The 22,205-nt window shown below is 59.4% G+C and overlaps 9 protein-coding genes across 9 annotated transcripts; 6 read left to right on the forward strand and 3 right to left on the reverse strand.

The window, feature by feature from the left end:
* Positions 1–154: 154 nt before the first annotated feature.
* ACA1_380870 (transporter, major facilitator subfamily protein) lies at positions 155–2,376 on the forward strand (the record flags this gene model as incomplete). Its single annotated transcript, XM_004336375.1, has 7 exons — positions 155–513; positions 596–671; positions 830–970; positions 1,109–1,492; positions 1,612–1,714; positions 1,790–2,080; positions 2,156–2,376. The coding sequence occupies 7 exons, from the start codon at positions 155–157 to the stop codon at positions 2,374–2,376; spliced, it is 1,575 nt and encodes a 524-aa protein (XP_004336423.1).
* A 130-nt stretch (positions 2,377–2,506) lies between these two features.
* Positions 2,507–3,827, reverse strand: ACA1_380880 (uncharacterized protein; the record flags this gene model as incomplete). The annotated part of the gene is given in 4 exon segments (XM_004336376.1): positions 2,507–3,007; positions 3,019–3,397; positions 3,496–3,610; positions 3,701–3,827. 4 exon segments carry the CDS (start codon positions 3,825–3,827, stop codon positions 2,507–2,509), a joined length of 1,122 nt encoding a protein of 373 aa, XP_004336424.1.
* Positions 3,828–4,605: 778 nt separating this feature from the next.
* ACA1_380890 (RUN domain containing protein) lies at positions 4,606–9,934 on the reverse strand (the record flags this gene model as incomplete). Its single annotated transcript, XM_004336377.1, is given in 11 exon segments — positions 4,606–5,443; positions 5,522–5,642; positions 5,728–5,829; positions 5,913–6,056; positions 6,119–6,254; positions 6,339–6,506; positions 6,574–6,688; positions 6,782–8,156; positions 8,171–9,070; positions 9,201–9,575; positions 9,712–9,934. The coding sequence occupies 11 exon segments, from the start codon at positions 9,932–9,934 to the stop codon at positions 4,606–4,608; spliced, it is 4,497 nt and encodes a 1,498-aa protein (XP_004336425.1).
* Positions 9,935–10,378: 444 nt separating this feature from the next.
* ACA1_380900 (uncharacterized protein) lies at positions 10,379–11,572 on the forward strand (the record flags this gene model as incomplete). The annotated part of the gene is made up of 3 exons (XM_004336378.1): positions 10,379–10,493; positions 10,576–10,660; positions 10,729–11,572. The coding sequence occupies 3 exons, from the start codon at positions 10,379–10,381 to the stop codon at positions 11,570–11,572; spliced, it is 1,044 nt and encodes a 347-aa protein (XP_004336426.1).
* Positions 11,573–11,703: 131 nt separating this feature from the next.
* ACA1_380910 (phospholipase a2, putative) lies at positions 11,704–13,625 on the forward strand (the record flags this gene model as incomplete). The annotated part of the gene is made up of 11 exons (XM_004336379.1): positions 11,704–11,807; positions 11,857–11,884; positions 12,059–12,274; positions 12,334–12,410; positions 12,499–12,577; positions 12,674–12,748; positions 12,819–12,902; positions 12,977–13,090; positions 13,167–13,269; positions 13,350–13,443; positions 13,532–13,625. 11 exons carry the CDS (start codon positions 11,704–11,706, stop codon positions 13,623–13,625), a joined length of 1,068 nt encoding a protein of 355 aa, XP_004336427.1.
* Positions 13,626–13,838: 213 nt separating this feature from the next.
* ACA1_380920 (SAP domain containing protein) lies at positions 13,839–14,395 on the forward strand (the record flags this gene model as incomplete). Its single annotated transcript, XM_004336380.1, has 2 exons — positions 13,839–13,916; positions 13,955–14,395. The coding sequence occupies 2 exons, from the start codon at positions 13,839–13,841 to the stop codon at positions 14,393–14,395; spliced, it is 519 nt and encodes a 172-aa protein (XP_004336428.1).
* A 152-nt stretch (positions 14,396–14,547) lies between these two features.
* On the reverse strand, positions 14,548–16,572 carry ACA1_380930 (uncharacterized protein; the record flags this gene model as incomplete). The annotated part of the gene is made up of 6 exons (XM_004336381.1): positions 14,548–15,058; positions 15,191–15,369; positions 15,467–15,687; positions 15,793–15,967; positions 16,039–16,130; positions 16,206–16,572. 6 exons carry the CDS (start codon positions 16,570–16,572, stop codon positions 14,548–14,550), a joined length of 1,545 nt encoding a protein of 514 aa, XP_004336429.1.
* Positions 16,573–18,805: 2,233 nt separating this feature from the next.
* Positions 18,806–19,552, forward strand: ACA1_380940 (uncharacterized protein; the record flags this gene model as incomplete). The annotated part of the gene is made up of 1 exon (XM_004336382.1): positions 18,806–19,552. The coding sequence occupies one exon, from the start codon at positions 18,806–18,808 to the stop codon at positions 19,550–19,552; it is 747 nt and encodes a 248-aa protein (XP_004336430.1).
* Positions 19,553–20,037: 485 nt separating this feature from the next.
* Positions 20,038–22,136, forward strand: ACA1_380950 (alcohol dehydrogenase, zinccontaining, putative; the record flags this gene model as incomplete). The annotated part of the gene is made up of 12 exons (XM_004336383.1): positions 20,038–20,154; positions 20,277–20,341; positions 20,426–20,483; positions 20,559–20,607; positions 20,705–20,799; positions 20,914–21,010; positions 21,104–21,154; positions 21,260–21,457; positions 21,539–21,595; positions 21,670–21,756; positions 21,852–21,959; positions 22,066–22,136. The coding sequence occupies 12 exons, from the start codon at positions 20,038–20,040 to the stop codon at positions 22,134–22,136; spliced, it is 1,053 nt and encodes a 350-aa protein (XP_004336431.1).
* Between the last annotated feature and the right edge of the window lie 69 nt (positions 22,137–22,205).

Raw genomic sequence — 22,205 nt, forward strand, 5'->3', positions numbered from 1 at the left:
CATTTCTGACTGAAATATCATCGAATAATTGCAGCATATTCTTCATGCTAGCTTCCGATTGGCCATTCCTTGTTTCGTGTAGCATACAAAGCCACCAAGAAGAAGACGATCCAGAATTTTAGAACACATATTGGAATAGAAGAAGAAGAAGAAGATGGAGGAGCAGAGAGAGAAGACGATGCTGTTGGGCGCGGACAAGACGTCGGGCAAGGAGCACGGCCTCGGGCTGATGCACCCCTGGGTCGACTACGCGGTGCACATCCCCTTCCGGGTGCCCCGCATCCCGCACTCGGAGGGCGCCACCTTCTGGGACAACTGGCTGCACCACACCGACAGTACGCCGCCAGTCAGCGACCCGGAAGCGTCCAAGTCGTCGCCGGCCGAGCCTGCGCCCACGCCGCCGTTGGCCGTGCGCCTGGGCGCCCTGCTGCTGCTCTTCCTCCTCGTGTTTGGACCCACCCTCAGCTACTCCTCCGTCGGCGCCCTCTACACACAACTCAAGACTGACATGGGGTACCGCACGACACGAGCGCCTCTTGACAATGTAGAATTGATTGACGAGTTTCTGTGTCACACACGACACGATACAACACAGGTTCACAGATGGGCAGCTCGGGTTTCTGTTCTCGGCCTACGCTCTCCCCAACATCGTAGCCGTCTTCTTTGCCGGGGTATGCGCACCAAGCCTCTGTGTGTCGTGTCGTGTCGTGTTGTTGGTCGTGTCGTTGGTCGGGTTGTTGGTCGGGTCGTTGGTCGGGTCGTTGGTCGGGTCGTTGGTCGTGTCGTGTCGTGTGTGACTCATGTCAATGTCGTTGACGGTGGAGCGCAGGTGATGGTGGACAGCCTGGGCGTCAACTTCTGCTGCCTCCTGTTCGCCGGCTCGCGGGCAACCTCCTGGCCCTGGGCCAAACCTACGCCTTCCTCCTCGCCGGCCGCCTCCTCTACGGCCTCGGCACCGAATGCGTATCAGGTTCGTGTCGTGTCTGTCGTGTCGTGTCGTGTCGTGTCGTGTCGTGTCGTGTCGTGTCGTGTCGTGTCGTGTCGTGTCGTGTCGTGTGTGTCGTGTGCGTGTGGACAACACTCACCGAACGACGGTGCAGTGGTGCAGGACGCGCTGCTGGCGCGATGGTACTCGCACGACACGAAGGTGACCCTGTCCATGGCGCTCGCCGTCTGTATGCTCTCCTTCCGGTTGAGCTCCTTCGTCTCCATGTTCGCCGTGCCGGAGATCTACGCCCACTGGGGCTTCTTCGCGGTGCTCGCGGCCACGGCGGTGCTGGTCGGCGTCTCGTTCGCGGCCGCTGTCGGGCTCGTGGCGGTCGACAAGCGGTACGACGCCTACCTCCAGCCGGCCAGCGCCGACGGCGAGGAGTTCAGCTGGGCCAGCATTCTCCACCTGCCGGCCCTCTTCTGGGCACTGGTGCTCACCACCTTCGGCACCTACGGCGCCGTGCTCCCCTTCATCTCCTTCTCCAGCGAATTCCTCCAACAGGTACCGCACACGCACACACGCACACACGCACACACGCACACACGCACACACGCACACACGCACACACGCGCACACATACGCACACATACGCACAGAAGGCAACGATTGACACTCAATAGAAATGGGGCATGGCTGATGTGGAGGCGTCGCGGGTGACGGCGAGCCTCTACTTGGCGGCCGCCCTGGTAATGGTGCCCCTCGGCTTCATCATCGATCGCTACGGTACGCCGGCCCTTCTCTTGTCGTGTGGGCATGATCGCTATGTGGAGCTGACGTCACGGGCCGACCAACTCGCAGGTCACCGCGTGACGCTGACGTTCGTGGCGACGGTGCTGCCGGTGGTGGCCTACAGCCTGCTCCTCTTCACGTCGCTGACGCCGTTCGCCGGGTGCCTGCTGCTGGGCGTCACCCACGGCCTTCTCCCCGCCGCCGTGTTCCCGTCGATCGCGCTCATCGTGCCGCCCAAGCTGGTGGGCTCCGCCTACGGGCTCCTCACCTCGGCCCTCAACGCCGCCCTCTTCCTCTCGCCCTTCCTGCTGGGCCTCGTGCCCGACTTCATCGCCGACGCGTCCCAAGCCAGCCACCTCGGTACCGTCTGCGTGTGTGCGGTGTGTGCGGTGGTGTGTGCGGTGTGCTGACGCTGCGTGTGGTGTGATGGTGTAGAGGGGGTGACGGTGGTCTCGCAGATGCGTGTGGAGGTGCTGGTGGCCTTTGCGCTGGTGGGCTGCTGCGGGTCGGTGGTGGCGTGGCTGATCGACGCCCGCACGGGCCACGTGCTCGAGCGCACCTGCGTGCTCAAGCTCGGCGCCAAGGTCAGCGACAACCTGCTCCGCCAGAGCCAACAGCTGTTCGAAGACGACCAGCCACCAAAGCCCCTTCGATGATTTATCTATTTATTTATTGATTGATTTAATGTAAATCTCAAAGGCTCACATTATAAAAGGAATAAAAGAATAATAATAATAAAAAATTATACACATTGTTTACATGACCAGGTTGAGTCGAAGAGAGAGACTAGACGCCGTCGACGAAGAGGGCGTTGGGCTGCATGACGTTGCTCTCCTGGAACAGCGCGTTGTCGCCCACGACCGTGGCAGCGTTAGAGTCGAGGGCCGACGCCGGTGCGGCCAGGGTGTCGGGCCGGTTGATCCAGCGGTAGAGCATGTAGCCGCCGCCCGCCGCGGCTCCGCCCAAGGCCGCCAGGCCCGCCAGACCAGCCAGGCCTCCGGCCACGCCGCCCGCGATCGCTCCGGCGTTGGTCGAGTCACCGCCGCCCGGCGCGGGCGAGCTGGTGGGCGACGACGAAGCAGATGGTGAAGGCGACGGCGACGGCTCATTGAACACCGCCGGCGAAGGCGAAGGAGACGGCTCGGCGAAAACCACCGGCGACGGAGACGCCGAAGGTTCAGTGACGGTCGACGGCGACTCTGACGGCAACGGAGACGGGTCGCTGACGCTGGGCGAAGTGGAGGGCGAAGCGAGAGCCTCGGGCGACGTGGAGGGCGAGGCGAGGGCCTTCGGGCGACGTGGAGGGCGACGAGGGCGACGGCGACGGCGCCACGACTACACGGGCGACGCCGAGGGCAGTGGTCGACCGAGGGCAAGGGCGAGGGCGAAGGCGAAAGGGCTGGGCATGAGTCCGGGTTGGGGTGGTTGGCCAGCACGTAGGGCACGTTGTCGCAGGTCCAGCAGTTCTGGCCGCCCTTCCACGCGACGGAGCCGCCCTGGACCAGCGTGGCGGCCGACGAGGTGATCCAGAACGTGGCGTTCTGGCCGCAGCCCAAGTCGCTGTCCATCTTGATCAGCCCGCCGGCGCCCTCCCAGACCGAGTAGGTTGGGTAGCACGCGTTGCCGTTGCCGCCGCTATTGACCCACGTCGTGGTGCAGCCCGTGACGGTGATCGACCTGGTGCCGGTACCCAGCCTATGATGACGTGGCATTCAATGTCAGATGATTGGCAGACAGGGTGAAGTGGTTGTGTGTGGGCACTCTGAGAGCCGTACTGGAAGCCAAAGTCGGAGAGGCCGGGCCTGCCCTGGACGGTGTACTTGACCGTGTAGACGCACTGGGAGATCTCCCACGCCTGCGCGATGATCGTATAGGGCGAGTCACCGCAGTCTGCAAACAGAGGAATCAGACATGTGATTGACCACAACTTAAAAAAACAATGAAGAAGTGAAGAGAAGTGAAGTGAAGAGAGCAACGAACTTGTAACGGTTTTGGGTTCGTAGGCCGTAAGGTAGGTGGTCGGGTCTTGACCGTGCACAGTTGGCACCCCAAGCGAGAGCAGCGCGGCCAGAGCCACCAGCAGGAAAGCGTAGAGCGGAGAATGCATGGGATGTGCTGATGAAGCTGGTGATGAAGCTGCTGATGAAGCTTTGGATAATGAACAACCTGCTTCTGTGTTCCGCTATTTGAAGGGCAGGTGCAGCTTCACCGACGGGCCGCAATCTCTTTGCCGCAGGCGTTTGCGGCTGGCAGTGGTTCATGATGGCCCGCACACCCATATCCATAGATGGTCCATACCGTTCGAGGTGGACCACTGGCACCCCTAACTCTGTACCTACGTCGGGGGTTCTACCCTGATTCTCGCCTAAGTTGTGCTTCTGGTGGCGTCGTCGTCCAAGACCGTTCCTCTGCACAGCCCACCATTGCAGTGTCACCGAAGATGTGGTTTCGGCAAAAAAATTTAACTAAAAGAACATGTACATTCTAGAATGTTTTAAACCGCCATAATTGAAATATAGCTAATTCAAATCCAAATTCAAATACTAAATTTTGAATACTACTATCTAATTTAAGTTTTAAATTTAAAACAAAGGTGTTTTTTACGCACCTATCACGTTCATGACCACCTCTTCATCTTGCGGTGTAAAGACACCACAAGCTGCTTGAAAGTGCTTGTTAAGCTCCATCGACGTTGTCTGCAGGTGTTGGGCTTGGGTTCGACGGTCATGCGAGCTGCGTAACGTAGTCTGGGAAAGCAAGAATGCCAGCAGAGACCCGCAGAGAGAATTTTGTGATGATCGCCGCACGAGGCCGCACACACTTGGTTGTGCGGCTGGCCGCAGCGTGTGTGCTTGTCGACAAGATTAAGTGGGCAATGCCATGTTTCAGTCGTCATTGTCGTCGACCATGGACTTGGCCAGGTCCAGGAAGGAGGTGAAGAACGAAACGCCGGGCGACCCACGGTCGGGCTGCCCTGGCTCGATTTCCTTGATCTCGATCTTGAAGTCTTCGTCGACCAACTCCAGCCGCGGCACCTCGTCCAACTCGTCCAAGAACTCGCTGTCGCTGCTGCCCCGCACCCGCTCCTTGCCTCGTCGCTTGTCGATCCGCTTGAGCTCGTCGGCGTCGACGCTGGTGCGCTGCTGGCCCTGTTCGCCGCCCCACAGCGAACCCCACAGCGTGACGCCCTTGGCCGGAGTGGTTGCGGTCGTCGTTGTGGCCACCGTCGCTTTCGCTTCGTGTTCGTGTTCGTTTTCGTTTTCATTCTTTGGTTCGGAGTTGACGACCGGCTCGCTGTTGCGTGGTCGGCCCCACGCACTCTGGCGTCGGTTGCTGGCGTCCACGCCGCCGCCCACGCTCAACACCTGGGCCGCTGCGGCCGCAGCCGCAGCCGCGCGCGCTGCCGACCCGCCGGTCACGCCGCGCATTCTCATCCGGGCCTCGTCGTCCAGCGGCGCAGTGTCGACAGAAAGCGCCGGCGCTGGCACTAGGCCTGGCGACTGCTGCGCCGCCGCACGTTCGCTGTCGATGCGTCGCACCACTGCGGGCCGCACCTCGAAATTGATGTCCATCGCGAACGGGAAGTTCTTGAGGCGCCCGAGCGACTTGATCACCGACTCGCTGGCCCTGGCGTCGCGCATGAGGGACTCGTCGTTGTACCACTTGTTCATCAGCCCGTTGTGCGCCAGCAGCAGCGATACCCACTCGTCCAGGTATTTGTTACTGTGTGTGTGTGTGTGTGTGTCCGCAGTTAGTGTTGTGTCGTGCGTGTCGCGCGGTCTTAGGGCGTGAAGCGCGTACTTGAGGCCATGGCAAATGAGAGCACGGAACTTGATGTTGGGATTCTCGGCCATGCGGACATTCGTATTGAGGGTCTTGATGGCATTGCGGAGGCCGAGCGCAGCGAGCTCTCGCACCGAATCTGCGCGTGCATGAGTGCGTTGGTGGTGGGTGGTGGGTGGGTGGTGCGTGGTGGTGTAAAAACTAGGACTAGTCTATGACCGAACCATTTTGCTGGCCGTAGGCTTCGAGGAAGTCCCACAGGTGGTACGCCCCAAAGAACTTCCACGACTTGAAGCCGACATCGAAGATCCTTGCCAGAATCGTTGCTGCGATTCCCGCATGGCACATGTGAGTGCAGATTGCACACGCACGACACACACGCACACACACACACGAGGCGAAGACGTACAGAGTTCGCCGCGCACCAGCCGAGTGATGGCCTTGTTGCTGGCGGTCTCTTCGCCGAGCGCGGCCATCTGCTGATCCGAGCCGGCCGCGGAGAAGTGCTCCACGATGTTGTTTACCGCTTGGCGAAGGTCGACCAGAAGCGTCTCTGTCATAGGCCAATCAATCAATTAAAATCAATCAACCAACCGACACGTGCGGGGAGCGCACTCTTGGCCGGACTGAGGTGGTCCGGTTCGGATGGCGCGTCGGCGAGGTTGAAGAAGACCCGCTTCACCTGCTCGCCGTCATCCTCACTGGTTTGCGGAGCGCTGGCGGTCGTGGCCGGCGTCTCGTCCGTCTGCTCCTGCAGGTGTTCCCAAACGTCAACACGACACACGACACACGACACACGACACACGACACAGACGCATGAAAGAGAGGGAGTGACCTGGTTGCCCAGGGAGACGGCCGAGCTGTTGAGGCCGGAAGGCTCGCGGTCGAGGAGCATGACTGCGCCTTCGGGCAGCACGAGCAGATCCCACTCACTCGCGCTGTCGCGCTTTCGGACGACGATGCCGCCCTTCAGCCGCAGCACTCGCTCGTCGTCCTCCCCGATCTGTACGCCAAATTAGCAGCGGCACACGGCACGACACGACACGCACGACACGACACACGACACGCACTTGAGCGTCATTGGAACCGTCTGCTAGGGTGGTCCGGCCGAGTTCGTGCGCGAACCAGTTCCCGTGTGACCGGCCTCGCGCCAGCAGGATGCCCGACAGGTTGACCAGCACCGCACTGCCCCCCCCAAGCGTCAGCCACACACCAAAAAAAGAGAGGAATGCGACAAGGAATGTAACGCGTCTCAGGAATGTGGCTGGCTGGGCGTACTTGTGGGTCGTCTCGTCGAGAATGTGCTGCTCGTGCCGGCGCACCTCGTGGGGCGTATGGAGCGGCACGTAGCGCTCGAGGAGGACCTCGAGGGCCTGCGCGCGCATCATCTCCTCCCGCATGGCGTGCTCGAGCCGGCTCTGCTCCTCCTGCGCCTGCCGCTCGCGCTCGCGCCGCTCCTGCAGCTCCTGGACGTGCACCTGCGCGATGCGCTCGTTGAGCGTGTCGCTCTCCCGGTCGAGCAGCACGATCGTGCTTCGAATGCTTCGCATCTCTTCCTTCAGCTTGCGCAGCTCCTCCTGCTGCTGCTGCTGTTGCTGTCGCTGCTTCTGCTGCTGTTGGTGGTCCTCGTCCGCACTGTCGACAGTGGCGGTGGTCGCGGCGGTCGTGGTGTCGACACTACCGGCACTGCCGGCCTGGGCGCCCGAAGGAGGTGATGATTGGTTGTCGCTCCTCAGGCGCGCGTACTCCTCGACTTTCTTCTTCTTGCGCTCCTCGAGCATCTTCTTGAGCCGCTCGCGCTCCTCGGCCCGCTCAGCCTTCTGCTTGGACAGCATCTCGAGCATCTTGCGCATCGCCTCTTTCTTCTCGCTCTCCGCTGCGGCCTCATCCGCGGTGCTCGGCTGTGGCTCGGGCTGGGGCGCGGCCGGTGGTGGCTGTTTGGCGAACAAGCCCGATTGCCGTCGCTCCTTCGTTCTTTGCTCATTACCCTCGTCGCTTTCGCTCTTTTCACTCGGCTTGAGTTCTTCGTTCTTCGCTTCCTCTGCCAGTTTGGCTTCGCCACCGCTTTCGCTCTTGGGCGCCGCCGCCGCTACGAGGCCCACAGCCGCTGCGGAGCCGCTATCGCGTCGGTTCTTCTCGCGCTGTCGCATTCGCTCGAACATGCGCTTCTTCTTTTCCTCGATCTCCTCCACGCGCTGCTTGAGAAGTTCATCCGTCGCCTTGCCCTCATCACCCGTCTTCTTCTCCTTCTCCAATTCGTCGGCCTTTCGCTTGTCTTCTTCGGCCTTCCGCTGCGCTTGCAGCCGCGCCTCCTCAGCTTCCTCTTCTCTTCGCCTTTGCCGCTCTTTCACTTCCTCTTCCTCCTTGGCGGCCTGTCGCTTTCGCTCTTCCTCTTCCTCTGTTGCTTTCCTCCTCTCCTCTTCCAGCTGCTTCTCTTTCTCCTCTTCTCTCTTTCGCTCTTCTTCCTCTGCCTCCGCCTCTTCTTGCTGCCTTCGCTTTCGCTCTTCCTCTTCCTCTTCTCTTTCTCTTTCTTCCTTCCTCTTCTCCTCCAGCTGCTTTTCTTCTTCTTGCCTCTGTCGCTCCTCCTCGGCTCTTCTTCCTTCTTCTTTCTCTCTTCTTCCTCTCTTCGCTTCTCCTTTTCTTCCTCCTCCTCCTTCTGGCGCTGACGCTGTTCAAGCTCCTCCTTCTCCTCTTCTTCATCACCTCGCTTTTCCCGCTCTTTCTCCTCTTCATCGCGCTCCCGCACCTCTGCCACAGCTTCGTCCTGCGGCTTCGCCCTCTCACCTTCGTCATCGCCCTCGCCCGTGCCTCGCTCGCCACTCGTCTCCTCAGCCGCGGCCGACGCCAGCTCGCTCGACTCTTCGACCCTCTTCCCGTCGTCGTCGTCGGCGCTGTCGCTTTCGCTGTCGTCAACGCCGGAGGCTTCCACCTGCTGTTGCTGGGCCTTGGGCAGGATCTTGGCCTGGAGCTCGCCCACGAGCATCTTCTGCATGTTGTGCTGCGCTTCGTCTTCGTTCTTCCTCCTCGCCTTCCAGCTGTGGTAGCCAGAGGCCTCCTTCTCCGCCTTCGTCTCTGTTTCCTCCTTTTCCGCACTGTCGGCCGCGTCGGCATTGGCGCCCGCAGGCGCGACGCGCGACGCGGCCTTTCGCTGCTGCAGCATAAGGGCGGCGGCCTGGCGCTTGGCCACCAGCTCCTCGGCCTGCTTTCGGCGCTGCTCGGCTTTGAGCTCCATCTCCCGGAGCCGCTGCTGCGCCGAAGAGCTGTCAGGTTCCACGCCGCCGCTGCCGTCCGCGGCTGCCGCATTCGTCGTCGCTGCAGCCGCCGCGGCCGGGGCGGCGGAGATCGACACGGAGGCGCGGGAGGTGATGAGCCTTCGCCTCTCCTCGAGTTCCTGCACTTTGGTCTTGGCCGTCGACAGAGCTTTCGTCTGCTCGGTGTCTGTCGCCGCTGCCGTCGCCGCTGGGTCCTTGTTGTTGGTGTCGGGCGCATCTTGGGCCGGGCTGTCGCCCGCCTGGGCACCGAACCTGAGCGGCTTGTCGAGCAAAATTGCCTGGCGCCTGGCTCGTACTGAATGTCGTAAATCACCCAATTAGACCCCACAACACACGGCACGGCATGACACACGCGCGCGCACCACACACACGCGCACACACACACACACAACACATAAAGATTGATGATCGTGTTGAGAGGATACCTGACAGCGGACGCGCCCCAGCCTCGTTGGTGGCGGGGTTTGCGAGCTGAGACGCGGCTGGCGCGGGCGACGAAGAGCTTTGTGATGCCGCGCGAGGCCGGGATTCGGGCGGCGGCGACAGCGAAGGTGGCGTGTTGTCGGGGTTGAAGGTGGAGGTGGTGGGCGACGACGGCGATGACGACGACGGTGCCCCTTTGGAGACCGACGCCAAGGTGGTTCGCAGGCTCTCCTTGCGCTGCGCGCCCTTGATCTTGGAGAGCGCCTTCATCCAGCGCAGCATCTCGCCTCGGTTGTCGGCCAGCAGGTAGTGGATCGCCGACGCTGCCCCGCCATCCTCGCCGCCCACCTCCAGCTGCACGCACCGCCCCTGGTACTCTGGCAGCCAACAAAATAAAACATTAATAAAAAAAAAGAATAAATGACAGCTGTTCTTTTGTTGTATTTATTTATCTATTTTTACATTCTTATATTTTTGCTTAATTTTATTTAAAAAAGTAATAAAGAGTAGTACCTTGCTTCCAGCCGGAGACGTCTGCTCCGTCTGCGGGCGTGACCTTGTGGAGGACGGCCAGCGAGATGGAGCCCAGCGTGGGAGTGCTGCGCGCCTTCGAGTAGACCAACGAGGGGGCGGTTCCCGACTCGGGGGCGGTCTTCAGGCAGAACCAGTTCTGCTGCCACTTGCCCGTGCCGCTGTGCCACCGAATACTTCCCTCCACCGGTGCACCCTCCGCCATTGTGAGCACTTCCTCTCTCCCTCTTTGATTTTATCTGTAATTGATTATTTGATTTTGATTGATTAATTTTGTGGAGTTTTTTGCGTTGTTCTAATATCATTTATTTTTTTATTGTCGCCTTTTATCCTCTGCGCACGATGTTTGCCAAGTGAAAAGTACGTGTGGCCTCGGTTTGAGCTTCGTGGCGAGAGGCTGACCTCCTGGTTCGAATTTGGCGATCACCGGGTTTGGTGGCGTGCAACCATCAAAATAGGTAATGGCGTCGGCGGTCTGATAGGTCCGAGTGACCTGTGCCGCAACCGCTGCGGCCCAATTCACACACCGATAGGTTGGTGGTGATGACGGCAGGCCATTGCACAATGGCCAAGTTCGTCCTAGGCACTTCATCACTGAGTTTGAGCCTCTCCACTCACTCCTAGTTCAATCCATCCTGCCCACTCCACCATGCACACAAACGACTTCTTCTTGGTGGCGGCTTCGTCCTTGCTGCTGCTGGTGATGGGAGCTCAAGGGCAGGACCCCACCACCTACATCAAGCCTTACCCGGCGCTCACTTACAGTACGTCTACCCGCTCTTGATCTCCTGTACCACACTTACCGAGGTCGCTTGTGCGTAGGCTGCTCTCCCTATACAATCACAGCGCAGGCGTGGCAGATCTCCACCTGCGTCTACACTGTCAAGTACACCATCAAGGGCCAGCCCGGCATCTCCAACTTCGGCTTCCAGTACGTCGCTAGACTACTACCAAATAGCCACCCCCCCCCAAACTCACCACTGCCACCTTCGACGCCAGGCTGGGCAATGACCGGGATATCACCGTCTCGGGCTGTGCCGACGACTGGGAGCCGAAGGGCGGCGCGGGCAACTGCCCCCAGCACTACAGCGCCTGGGACGGCCCGGGCGGCGGGGGTCTCGTCAAGCTCAACACCCTCGACTCGTGCAGAGACGCCACCTTCTGGATCACCGCGTCGGAGGCCACACTCCTGGCCACGGGGTCGATGGTCTTCAAGGGCGGACAAATCTGCTCCAAGTGCACCGACGTGCCCTACGTGCTGGCCGACCACCCCGATCCGGCCTCGTGCTCCGCCGCGCAGTCACCGGCCACGCCCACGCCCACGCCCACGCCCTCACCCCTGCCCTCGACGTCCATCTCGTCTACGCCCTCCGGCTCTTCTTCGCCTGCCTCGGCGGCATCTTCCCCGTCGGCTTCGCCTTCAGCTTACTCTTCAGCTTCGCCCTCGGTATCGCCTTCATCGTCGCCTTCACCCTCAGCGCCGGCTTCTCCTTCATCACCATCGCCTTCATCGTCACCATCGGCTTCTCCCTCCACGTCGCCCTCGGCTTCTGCGCCCCTCACTCCGTTGGCATCTGCATCTCCGGCGGCTGGCGGCGACTCCTCGAACGCTGGGGCGATCGCCGGCGGGGTGGCCGGTGGCTTGGCCGGCCTCGCGGGTCTGGCGGGCTTGGGCGGAGCTGCGGCGGGCGCCGGCTACCTGCTCTACCGGTACCTCAACAAACCGCCGGCCCCGGACCTGCCGGTGTCGGCCCTCGACTCGGGCCAGGCCACGGTCGTGGGCGAGAACGCGCTGTTCCAGGAGACCAACGTAATGCAGCCCAACGCCCTCTACGTTGTGTAGGACACATTATTTATTTAATAATCGTGTGAATAAAAATAAATATCATTTATCGGACCTAATTTCGGTGGGAAAGATCATAAACAGTTTTCAAGAGAACGAAATCGCCGAGGAGGACGGAGACGAAGACGAAGATGAACGGTTGGGTCGTCCTCTTCTCCCTGGTGCTGGTGGGCGGCTTTATCGCTGTCGGGGCGCTTCAACGGCCGGCGGCTCCGAGGACCAACCCTATCGACGTGTAAGTGATGTCCCTTTCTTTTCGTATGTTACTTTCATCCACAGTGCAGGTCTCACATCGCCCCAACGGTCGGTCAGGTGCCCTCCGCTCCCGCCGCGCAATGCCACGAGCGTGCACGACCTGCGTCCTTCCGTATCGCCCCCCCCCCGGGCTTTCGCTTTCGATCTTTGTCTTCTTCGCTCTTTGTCGTTTGATGCCGCACTGTTTGGGCTGACGCGAAAGGTGTTTGGGGGGTGTTACCACGATCGCAGGACATCAAGGTGGTGATGGCGATGGGCGACAGCATGACGGCCGGGTTCGCCATTATGGGCCGTAGCACCATTTCGCTCCTGGACGAGTGGCGAGGGCTCAGCGGCTTCGTGGGCGGCGACCCGGGCGCAATCACGCTGCCCAACTTTTTCCAGCACTACAGCCCCGACGTGATCGGCGCCTCGGTCGGCGCTCATTTCCTCGAGTGGGCCGGATGGGTACAGTGCACGCACCGCTCTCAGCCTCCTTAAGGTGGTTGCTGATGTCGGTCTCGCAGGACCACCACCCCGAGCAGGACAGGCTCAACGCCGCCCAGAGCAACGCCGGAGCGATCGACCTGCAGAGCCAGCTCGAGTACTCCCTCGTCGTGCCGCTTTGTGTGAATGTTGACAGCAGCGAATTGCTGCGCTCACTGCTGATCGGGCGGTGTTATTGGTTGTAGTTACCTGCTGGCCCAGATCGCCGCCAACCCGAAGATCGATATGGCCAACGACTGGAAGTTCCTCAACCTCATCATCGGTGTACGTGCCTGTCATTCCTACATATACATATATTACTTTTTAGTTTTACAATTACTTAACAACTTGAATGTTGACCTTCGTTCCACTTTGTCAAAGGCCAACGATGTGTGCGGCCTCTGCTTCAACAAGGAGCTCCCTCCTATTTCGAGTGTCGGCGACTACTATGAGCGGGTACGCTCCTGTGTCGGTACGTCTGTTGGCGGATCATTTCCCAAACTAACACTTCCCCGCCCGAGTGTAGAATCTGCGAAATGTGATCCAGATGGCGAGCCTCAAGATTCCTCGTCTGTTCTTCAACATTCTGCCCATGTTCAACGTTTCTCAGGTACTCGCGCATGCCTCTCGCCACGCACGCTTTCTTTTGCACGCACAGCTGATACGAGGACGGTGTGCGCCCAGGTCTACTGGATCTCACAGAGCAGCTCTTACTGCGCGAATGTCCACAACGTTTTCCCCTTTGAGTGCATCTGTGCCTTCGACTCCAACCAGCAGAAGCGGACCTACATTGATTCGGTATGCATTCAAGCGCGACACACGGCACACAATCCATTGCGCGGCCACTAGCACTGCTCACTGTGATCACCCCCAGATTCTGGTGGAGTTCAACAAGCGTATCTACAAGATCGCCGCGGACTGGAAGGCCAGACCATCGCAGACGTTCGCTGTCCAGATCCAGCCGTTCACGGCCAACTGTACGTGTGCCCTTTCTGTCACGGTGTTTACACTGATGGCAGATGGTCGTTGAGCTGAGCCCAAACTCTTGTTACCACAGTGATCATTCCCGACACGAGCTACCTGTCCACCCTCGATTGCTTCCATCCCTCTCTGCTGGCCCACCAGAAGTTCGCCATCTCCATTTGGAACAGGTTTTCGCCCCACACTCCACATCTTCTTCTTCTTCTTCAGCATGAGCTGACCCGAGCCTTTCTATTGACGATGCGCACTCAACACCAGTCTTGTTACGCCGTGGGCCAAGAAGAAGCAGTTTTTCAACCCCAACGATGCTCTTCTGTGCCCCGACGCCAACACTCTCCTGTACACGGACTGAGACAAGACGAAACAGCCAAATCAACTTTTTGCGTTTTCCCCTAACGGCTTTTAGCGCCAAAAAAGAAGCGGGAAACACGCAACGGCAATGCAGGCAATAGCGTTCGGTTTTGGATTGATTGATTGAACCAGGACTCCTTCCATCTGCAAGATCGCTTCAACCATCGCGCGAAACAGGATGTCTTCCACACGTAGAGTCGCCAGGCGAAGCGCCATGAAGAAATCTACGGCCGACAAGGAGAATTGCCCGGCTGATTCGAAACGCTACACCAATTTGAAGATGAAGGAAGAGGTAAAGGATGAGACTTACAAAAAGAGACGGAGGTGAAGGTAGAGGCGAAGAAGGCCAAAGCGAGGAAGAGGGTGGGCTTTGTGTCTTCCCAACCGACCGAGGTGCTCACGTTCGAGAAGGACGAGGCGCCCGAGATCAACCTGGCGAGCATCGTCAGCCGAAGCTCATCGCGAACGGCCGCGCGCGTCCCAATCAGCCCCATCGCACCCAAGGCGAGGAAGGGCGACACGATGATCGTGGAGGAGGTGCTCGAATGGGATGAAGACGACGACGAGGCTGGCGGTATGAGCTGCTTCTCTCTGCACGATCTGCAGGGCGAGGTCAAGGTCACGCGCGANACCGAGCAGATGAGCATGGCCGAGCTGCGGCGCGAGCTGCAAGAACGACGCAAATCGACCGCTGGCACTAAGTCCGAGCTCATCCAGAGGCTGAACCGAGCGCTCAAGAGAGCCAAGGACGTTGAAGTGATGGACGATTAATTTTTTCCATTATCTGCATTTCTTTGTACAAATTACACCACATCTTGTTGCAGATGAGGCTTCACTACGAATACAGCCTTTCATTTAAAATTCATCTTCAGCTCTACGTTCAAAAATGTTCTCTCTGGCAAGAGATTAGAGCTGCAAATGGCTCAGTCTCTTGTGGATGTTCCTCTATCGTCGTCCGCCTTTTCGCCTGCTCGCTGATCCTCCACATCATCTTCCTTCTTCTCGCCGCCCGACTGTTCGGCCTGCTCTTGCTTCTTCTTCCTTTCGTTGGGCGAGGGCTCGCCGTTGAAGTAGTACGCTGGGATCAATCGTCGTCCGTCAGGTCCTCTCCTCTGCTTGTCCCGTCGTCCTTCTTCCTCTCCTCCTCTTCCAAGCTCCACCTCCTCTCCACCGCCTTGCTTACCCTCCTCCTCTCGCTCCTTCATCATTCTCATCTTCTTCTTCATCTTCTTCTCCCTCTTCTCAGCCTCCGCCTCGTCGTGGAGTCGCCTCGCCGCCTTCCGCGCCTCCCGCTCCTCCCACGTCTCCGCTGGCTGGTCGTCGCCACCGTAGTAGCGCGCGGGCAGCTGCGTGGAGTAGAAGTACTTCTTCCTGTCCGCCTTCCTGTGCTCCTTCATCAGATCATCGTTGATGGACACGAATATCTTGTCCGACCTGTCACCACCCGAGATTAGTTGCGTGCGTGTGTGTGCGGTGGTGCGTGTGCGTGTGCGGTGATAAGTCCAATCGGCCGATGGCGAAAGTATGTTCTTCCCTGTGTGCGTGTGCGGTGGTGCGTGTGCGTACTTATCGGAACTGAGGTAGGGTTGGAGGAGCTTGCTGGTGTAGGCGATGAAGGCCGGGAGCACGAGCACGGGCGCGAGCAGGAGCTCCCACGTCGATACGATGGCCGACAGGATGGAGTGGGTGAATCGCTGTCGGATCTTCAAGTTCGTCATGCCGTACACCAGACAGTCCAGCATACCCTGGATACACCACACACAACACGCGCCCAGTCAGCGACGCACGACGCACACGGGACACACACGGGACACACGACACACAAAGAAAGGATGCGCGCACCTGCAGGTTTCTGAACAGGGTGTAGCCGAAGGTGAAGGCGTAGACGTTGCAGTTGTCGTTGAAGAAAAGGATGAAGTAGGTGATGACATCGAAGAACCAACAGACGAAGAACACGAGGATGTAGAACGAGAATCGAATCACGACGTGACGGAATTGCACGCGCTTGTCGTCGTCCTTCGACACCAACAGCACAGCCTCCGCGTCTTCATTTGGTTGCCTCACTGTTATGTATAGTCGCGTGTCGTGTCGTGTCGTGTCGTGTCGTGTCGTGTGAGCGTAGTGCAAGGACGGATGGTGATGGTGAGGTGAGGCGAGGTGAGTTTTACCGGGATCGAGAGCAACGTTCAGGGAGTGTCTACCTGAGTTCGCTCCGGAGCGACACACCTTGTAGAAGATGCCCGTGTAGCACAGGAGCATCCACGCGAACGAGATGATGATCGGGATGAACCACAGGATGATGTGCCACGGCTCGAGGGGTAGCACAGACCCGTGTTCGGCGATCTATCAGATCACCACACCAGCGTCAGCAACACATTGAAGAAGCACGAGGAGGTCATAAAATACTTGTAGACGAAGTTGCCGGCGATCATGACCACGACGCCCACCGCAGGCACGCCCCAGCTGGCAAAGTGGAACGCGATCCACAACGGCCAGCTCACCCACGCTACACGCTCACATGTCAGCGTGTGTCGTGCGGTGTGTGTCGTGCGGTGTGCGATATGTGTGTGCGGCTACGTACTGGTGTTGCGGCTGACCATGAAGCGATAGAGGAAGTAGGCGATGACCGAGGTGTAGCACCAGGTGCTGCCGGCCGCGATCTGGAACCACGCGCGCATGACGATGCACACCTCCCAGCCGAAGAGGTCCGGGTAGTGTAGGAGCATGATGGAGGTGATGATGTTGTTCACGGCCGTCAGGTAGTCGCCGAACGCGAGCCAGGCCACGAGCTTGGTGAGCGGGTTGCGGCCCTTGTCGTAGAGGAAGAAGTTTTCGAGCATGAACGAGGAGCCGATGACGGACAGGAGCGACGCCACCAGCGTGCACACCGTCAGCGCGTGAATCTGGCTATCCGAGAACTGCTCGCGGCAGAACTGCTCCTCTCCCATCTTCTTGCTCTTGCTCTCTACTTCCTAATCTTCCAATTTTCGAATCGAATTATTGCAACAATTAATGGCTCCTAGCCAAGGGTCGATGCGAAGGCGGAGATGAATAATTGTTCGATTCAAAATTCACCCCGCTGGCGGTTGCATGCATCAACTCGTGCTCTTCTGCCGGCCCTTCAGGTGCGAGGGATTATATCCACACAGCGAAAAGGAAAACGAAAATCAAAAGTGTGGTAGGAAAAGTGAGAGAAAAGAAAAAGAAATGCTATTGGAATGCTACACATGTGCTGTCAGCAGGTTGCTCTTCTGGAAACACGTCTCTGGCTTGCCACACAGGGAAAGAAAAACAAAAGCTTGGCATCTTAGCCAGCTGGACCAAGGCGACATGCCAGTCCGCGCGGGGGGGGGCGGTTGACGTCTGTCGGGCGACCGCAGGACAAGAGACAGGTCGGGCGGAGGGGCGACGAGCGCCCGACAGCGGAGGAGACGAGGAAAAGAAGGAGGCAAGTTGAGGGTTCCGTGGGTGCGAGTGGCAGGTTGGAACTACAATTGGTTGGCGATGCGACAACGACCTTGCACCAGCGTCGACAAGAAGCCCAATGACGGGAAGCGGATGGCCGACGGGCTCGCACACGTGCTACCGCGGTCACGTGACTTGTCAGCGGCGCCTCATCGTAAGACCACCGGTAAGGTCGGCCCACAGATGGCAACGTGCCGCGATGTGTGTCAGTCGCGGTCTAAGCCGTCCGACCCAACCACGTTCTGGCTTACGGGCCAGATGACGCAGTGCTGGTGAGCTGAGGGAGGTGAGGAGATGTAACGTTAACGTCCACCCTCTCGGGAAAGGAAGCAGAAGGGGCGGAAGAGTCAGGGGGAGCAGGCATTCATCAACCGTCCTGTCGTGCACATGCGCGTCTGCGCCCTGGCAACCTGGCCCGGGTCTCAGTGTTGCCGCGCCCATCCACACAACCCACAGCCCCAGCCATCCCTGTCGTGCCAGCAGGGGCGTGTGTGTGTCGAGCTCGTGTGGTCGTGGGCCTGTGATAGGAGTCAAACCGGAGGCAAGAGGCCGCAGAGCGCGAGTGAGAGAGAGCGGGCAGCTAGTAGAGCCACGCTTAAGCAACCCTCCATTCTTCCCAACTTCCCACACCTCGGCCAAGTCCATCCACCGCTGGCCACGCACTACAACACAACTACTACAACAAAAGTAAGGTCACCATCCCACCACCAGGGATCCCTACCAGAGACACCATACAACCACTACAACACGCCCACTCACCACTCACGTCGACTCAACAACTCCTAGGCACCGACTGTACGCGTAGCACGTCGGATCCCACCCTCGGCCTCAACAACCCTCCCCGAGACACCCCAAGGTAAAGGTAAACGAGGAGAAGAAGCCAGAACGAAAAGAAAAGAGCTTCGTCGCGCCGACAGGCGACGAGTTGGCCGCCGCTGGCCGTTCGGCCACCGCCGCCATGAAGGGAGACAGACGGACTTCGTCCATCTACTTCCTCCTCAACGAGGAGAAGGAGGTCGGCGAAGCCTCTGAGGAGGACAGAGCCCATCGAGAGCCAGATGCGCGTGGGCACGAGCGACCACCGCGACTCGACCACCACTCGAACTCGGAGGAGATCGATCTCACTCGAGCGCAGCCTCAGCAGGAGGAGGATCCCCACAGCCAGCGAGAGGCTCACCTTCGGGGCGGCCACCGCAAGGGCACGCTGGCCTTCATAACACATCCACCTTCACCGCCGCGCCCGCTCGGGGAGTGGACACGCGAAAGATTGCCTGAGGCCTCCACCAAAGGCCCAGGCTGGGTCCACTCGGCCCTTTCGTCTGATCGACTCCTGTCCCACCTCCGTCATGACTCGCCAGCAGACGCCACCTCGACTTCTTCATCTTCATCTTTCTTTCTACGTCCTCTCTTCTTCGTCCCCGGCGGCCCCATCTGCAGACCATCAAGCAGCACCGCCACCAACAGATACGACGACGCACCTCTTGGTCAGACCCGGGAACGAGCAGCAGCTCCAGCTCCAGCACCACCATCAGCACCAACAAGAGCGAGCTTGCGGCCGACTCCAATTCTCTCCCGACCTCGCCCCACGTGCGGCTTCTTCACGTGACAAGCCCAAGCTCCGTTGGCCGTGGCAGCAATCGAGGCCGCGGGGCGATCGCCGAAGCGGCCGCAACGGCCCCGAGCGCGCGAGTCCCTTCCCCGCCCTCGCCCTGGTCGATGTCCACCTACTCCTCTTCGTCGTCGTTCTCGTCTTCTTCATCGTTTTCCTCTTCATCACCGTACGGCTCCCTCTCCGCCCCGCCGTCGCCACTGCTTCTGCTGCCCTCGGCCGCAGCTCCGCCTTCTTCGACCTCACCGCCCGCCGCACGGCTGCCATCGCCCCCGATGACCGCTCCGGGAGCGCTTCCTTCGGCCCACTACGGACGCAGTCGGGGACAAGACGGGGCCTGGCCCGAGGAGACAGCGCCACCATCGGCGCTGAGCGGGGACATGTCCTACGACAAGTGCCTCCAGATGTGGACGAAGCAGATCGAGCAGCGACGGAGCCATCAGCGCGTCAAGCGGTGGCAGGAGTTCCTCCAGCGCATGAAGCCGGGCGATGCTGAAAGCGGAGAGAGCGGTGGGGCGGAGAGGCAGCCGTCGTCGTCTCCGCCGCAGCAGTGGATCAGATCGCGGGCCAAGCGCAAGGCCTCAGCGCCGACGGACGGACAGAAGAGCGAAAGCGACGGATCGAACACGACGAAAGAACGAAAGCGAAAGCGAAGAACGAAGGGGAGAGAAGGAGAAAAGGAAGACGACGGCAGGCGAGGTCGCGAAGACGCGAAGAACAACAGCCCACCAGAGAAGAAGGAGCAAGAGGAGCGACCACGGTCGTGGGACTTCCACATCCTGCAGGCTGACGATATCCGTGACCAGCAGGAAGGAGGCGGAGACGACCACCACGGCTCCTCGCCAGCGACGTGAGCCCATGGCCCCCACGACATCTCTCTGGTTGCATCTCACCTCCTAAAACCATGAAATCCAATACAAACAGCTCTTCTCCCAGTTCTAGTAACGTTACCTTCCATCTCCTGGGTTTCCTCTCGGTTCTTTATTGATATCGTCTGGCTGCGTCTCCTTCCAGCTCGCTGCCTAGCCCCTCTGATCTTCATGGGTAGATCTCAGCTCGCGAGATCCCCGGATTGCGGCGTTGCATTCCACGCATGCCAAAAACTTCATACCAGACCGCTGGGCGGTATGGAGTTGCATTCCACGCATGCCAAAATATTCTTCGACGGAATTTCTAGAAATTTGGCCAAAACAAGCCACCCAACCAGAGCAGCGAGACAAAAAGAAAAGCAGCTTTTCCGCAACACGGAACATTTCATCTGGGAAAGCAACAAGTCCGCCCAAACAACAACGTGAGAGGGGCAACGCGGACAACGTTTGCACAGACACCACCCAAGAAGATGAACGGCGACAGCAACACGAAGGTACTTTTGGTGAAGCGCCCTGGCACGGGCATGCCCGATGCCTCCCTCTTCAAGATCGTCGAAGAACCCATCCCCGAACCCGCCGACGGCCAGGTACCTTTTTTAATGTACTGATATATAAATTATATATTTTATTTATTGTTTGATGCCTTTCTCCCTTTGTACATTCTATTTATTTATAAATAAAAATAAAAACTGAATTGAATCGCCCGCAGTTTGTGGTGAAGAACGTGTACTTGTCTCTCGACCCGGCCATGCGTGGCTGGATGAACGACGTCAAGTACGCGTCCCGCACCTCCGCCGCGCCGTTTGCTTTGGACTCTTCATGCGCTGACGCTTACCTTCTCGCCGTGCGTTCCATCAGGTCGTACATCGCGCCGGTGAAGCTGGGTGACGTGATGCGCGGGCAGACCGTGGGTCAGGTAAGCGCATGTGCGCGTGCGCTTTGACACACACGTGTGCGCACACGCTCTAACGACACACGTGCACGTGTGCAGGTCATTGCTTCCAAGAACCCCAAGTTCCGCGTGGGCGACCTTGTGTCCGGTACGCGCCCGCGGCCTTGAGGAGACCACACTGCTGTGCGCGTGTCGGAGCGTCCGGCCCGGCGCTGGCCTAACCACCACGCCGCACGTGCGCGCAGGAATCGGCGGCTGGCAGAAGTACGCCGTGGCTGACGGCAAGCGCGGCGGGTGGGAGAAGCTGGTCCCCGGCTTTGCCCCCACCCTGTTCCTCGGCGTACGCGAGCTGGTCTTGTCGGTGGTGTTAGCGGTGTTGGCGGCGGCGGCGGCGGCGGTGGGTGGGTGGGTGGTGTAGTTGGGTTGAACTCAACACATTTCGTTTGGTGTGCAGGTACTGGGCGGGACGGGCATCACCGCTTACTTCGGCCTGCTGCGCGTTGGTCTGCCCAAGGCCGGTGAGACCGTCCTCGTCTCTGGCGCTGCTGGCGGTACGTGTCATGTCGTGTCGTGTCGTGTTGTGTGCCGTGTGAGCGTCGTGCCGCGTATTCGAGCGTTCATGACTCTCCTTGGACGAACAACAGCTGTTGGGTCGGTGGTGGGCCAGATCGCCAAGATCAAGGGGTGCCGTGTCGGTACGTCCAGCATTCTTGCATTCCTCACCACCAACCGCGCGCATACCTTACATTGACGCTGACGCCCACGCCCACGCCCACGCCGACGCCTGATCGCGCGCGCAGTGGGCATTGCGGGGTCGGACGAGAAGTGCAAGTGGCTGGTCGACGAGCTCGGCTTCGACGCCGTGGTCAACTACAAGGGCAAGTCGGCCGACCAACTCAACGATGAGATCCGCCAGGCCTGCCCGAAGGGCGTCGACGTGTTCTTCGACAACGTGGGCGGCGACATCCTCGACGTCGCACTCAAGCGGATCCGAAAGGGTACGGCGCGCTCGTGGGCGATCCCCTGCGCTCTGTCGTAGTCCACCGACTCATTCAGTGAATGGCAATGTGGTCGCGCAGGCGCACGCATCGTCATCTGCGGCGCCATCTCGCAGTACAACGCCGCCCAAACCAAGGGTACGTGTGTGTGTGTCGTGTGTCGTGTGTGTCGTGTGTGTTCGATCGATGGCGGCTGACGATGGTCCGCACAGGTCCGGCCAACTACCTGTCGCTGCTTGTGCACAGTGCGCGCATGGAAGGATTCGTGCTCTTCGACTACATCCCCGAGTACCCTCTTGGTACGCGTTTCGCGTTAGCTATCGCTTTCTTTATTTTTCTCGTTCCCCCCGCGGTTGGGTCGTGGTGTCTGATCTAAAGGGGTGTCCCATTGCAGCCATTCGCGAGCTGGGCCAGTGGGTGAAGGAGGGCAAGCTCAAGTACGCCGAGGAGGTGGTCGAGGGTCTCGAGCGCGCCCCCGAATACCTCAACATGCTCTTCACCGGTGCGTGTGCCTAACACTACACACACACACCACACACACACACACACAACACACGACACAAGGCAACCGTATCTCATCAAGCAAGCTCTGATATCCAAACTACCAGGTGCGAACAAGGGCAAGCTGATCGTCAAGTTGGCCGACGAGCCCGCCCAGTTCGCCCAGGCACGACTCTAGTGGAACCAATGATATTCTTGGCTGCGGATGAATGAATGGATGAACGAATGAATGAATGAATTGAGATGA

The sequence above is a fragment of the Acanthamoeba castellanii genome (genome assembly GCF_000313135.1).
Source record: "Acanthamoeba castellanii str. Neff unplaced genomic scaffold scf7180000084712, whole genome shotgun sequence".
Classification (NCBI taxonomy): domain Eukaryota; phylum Discosea; order Longamoebia; family Acanthamoebidae; genus Acanthamoeba; species Acanthamoeba castellanii.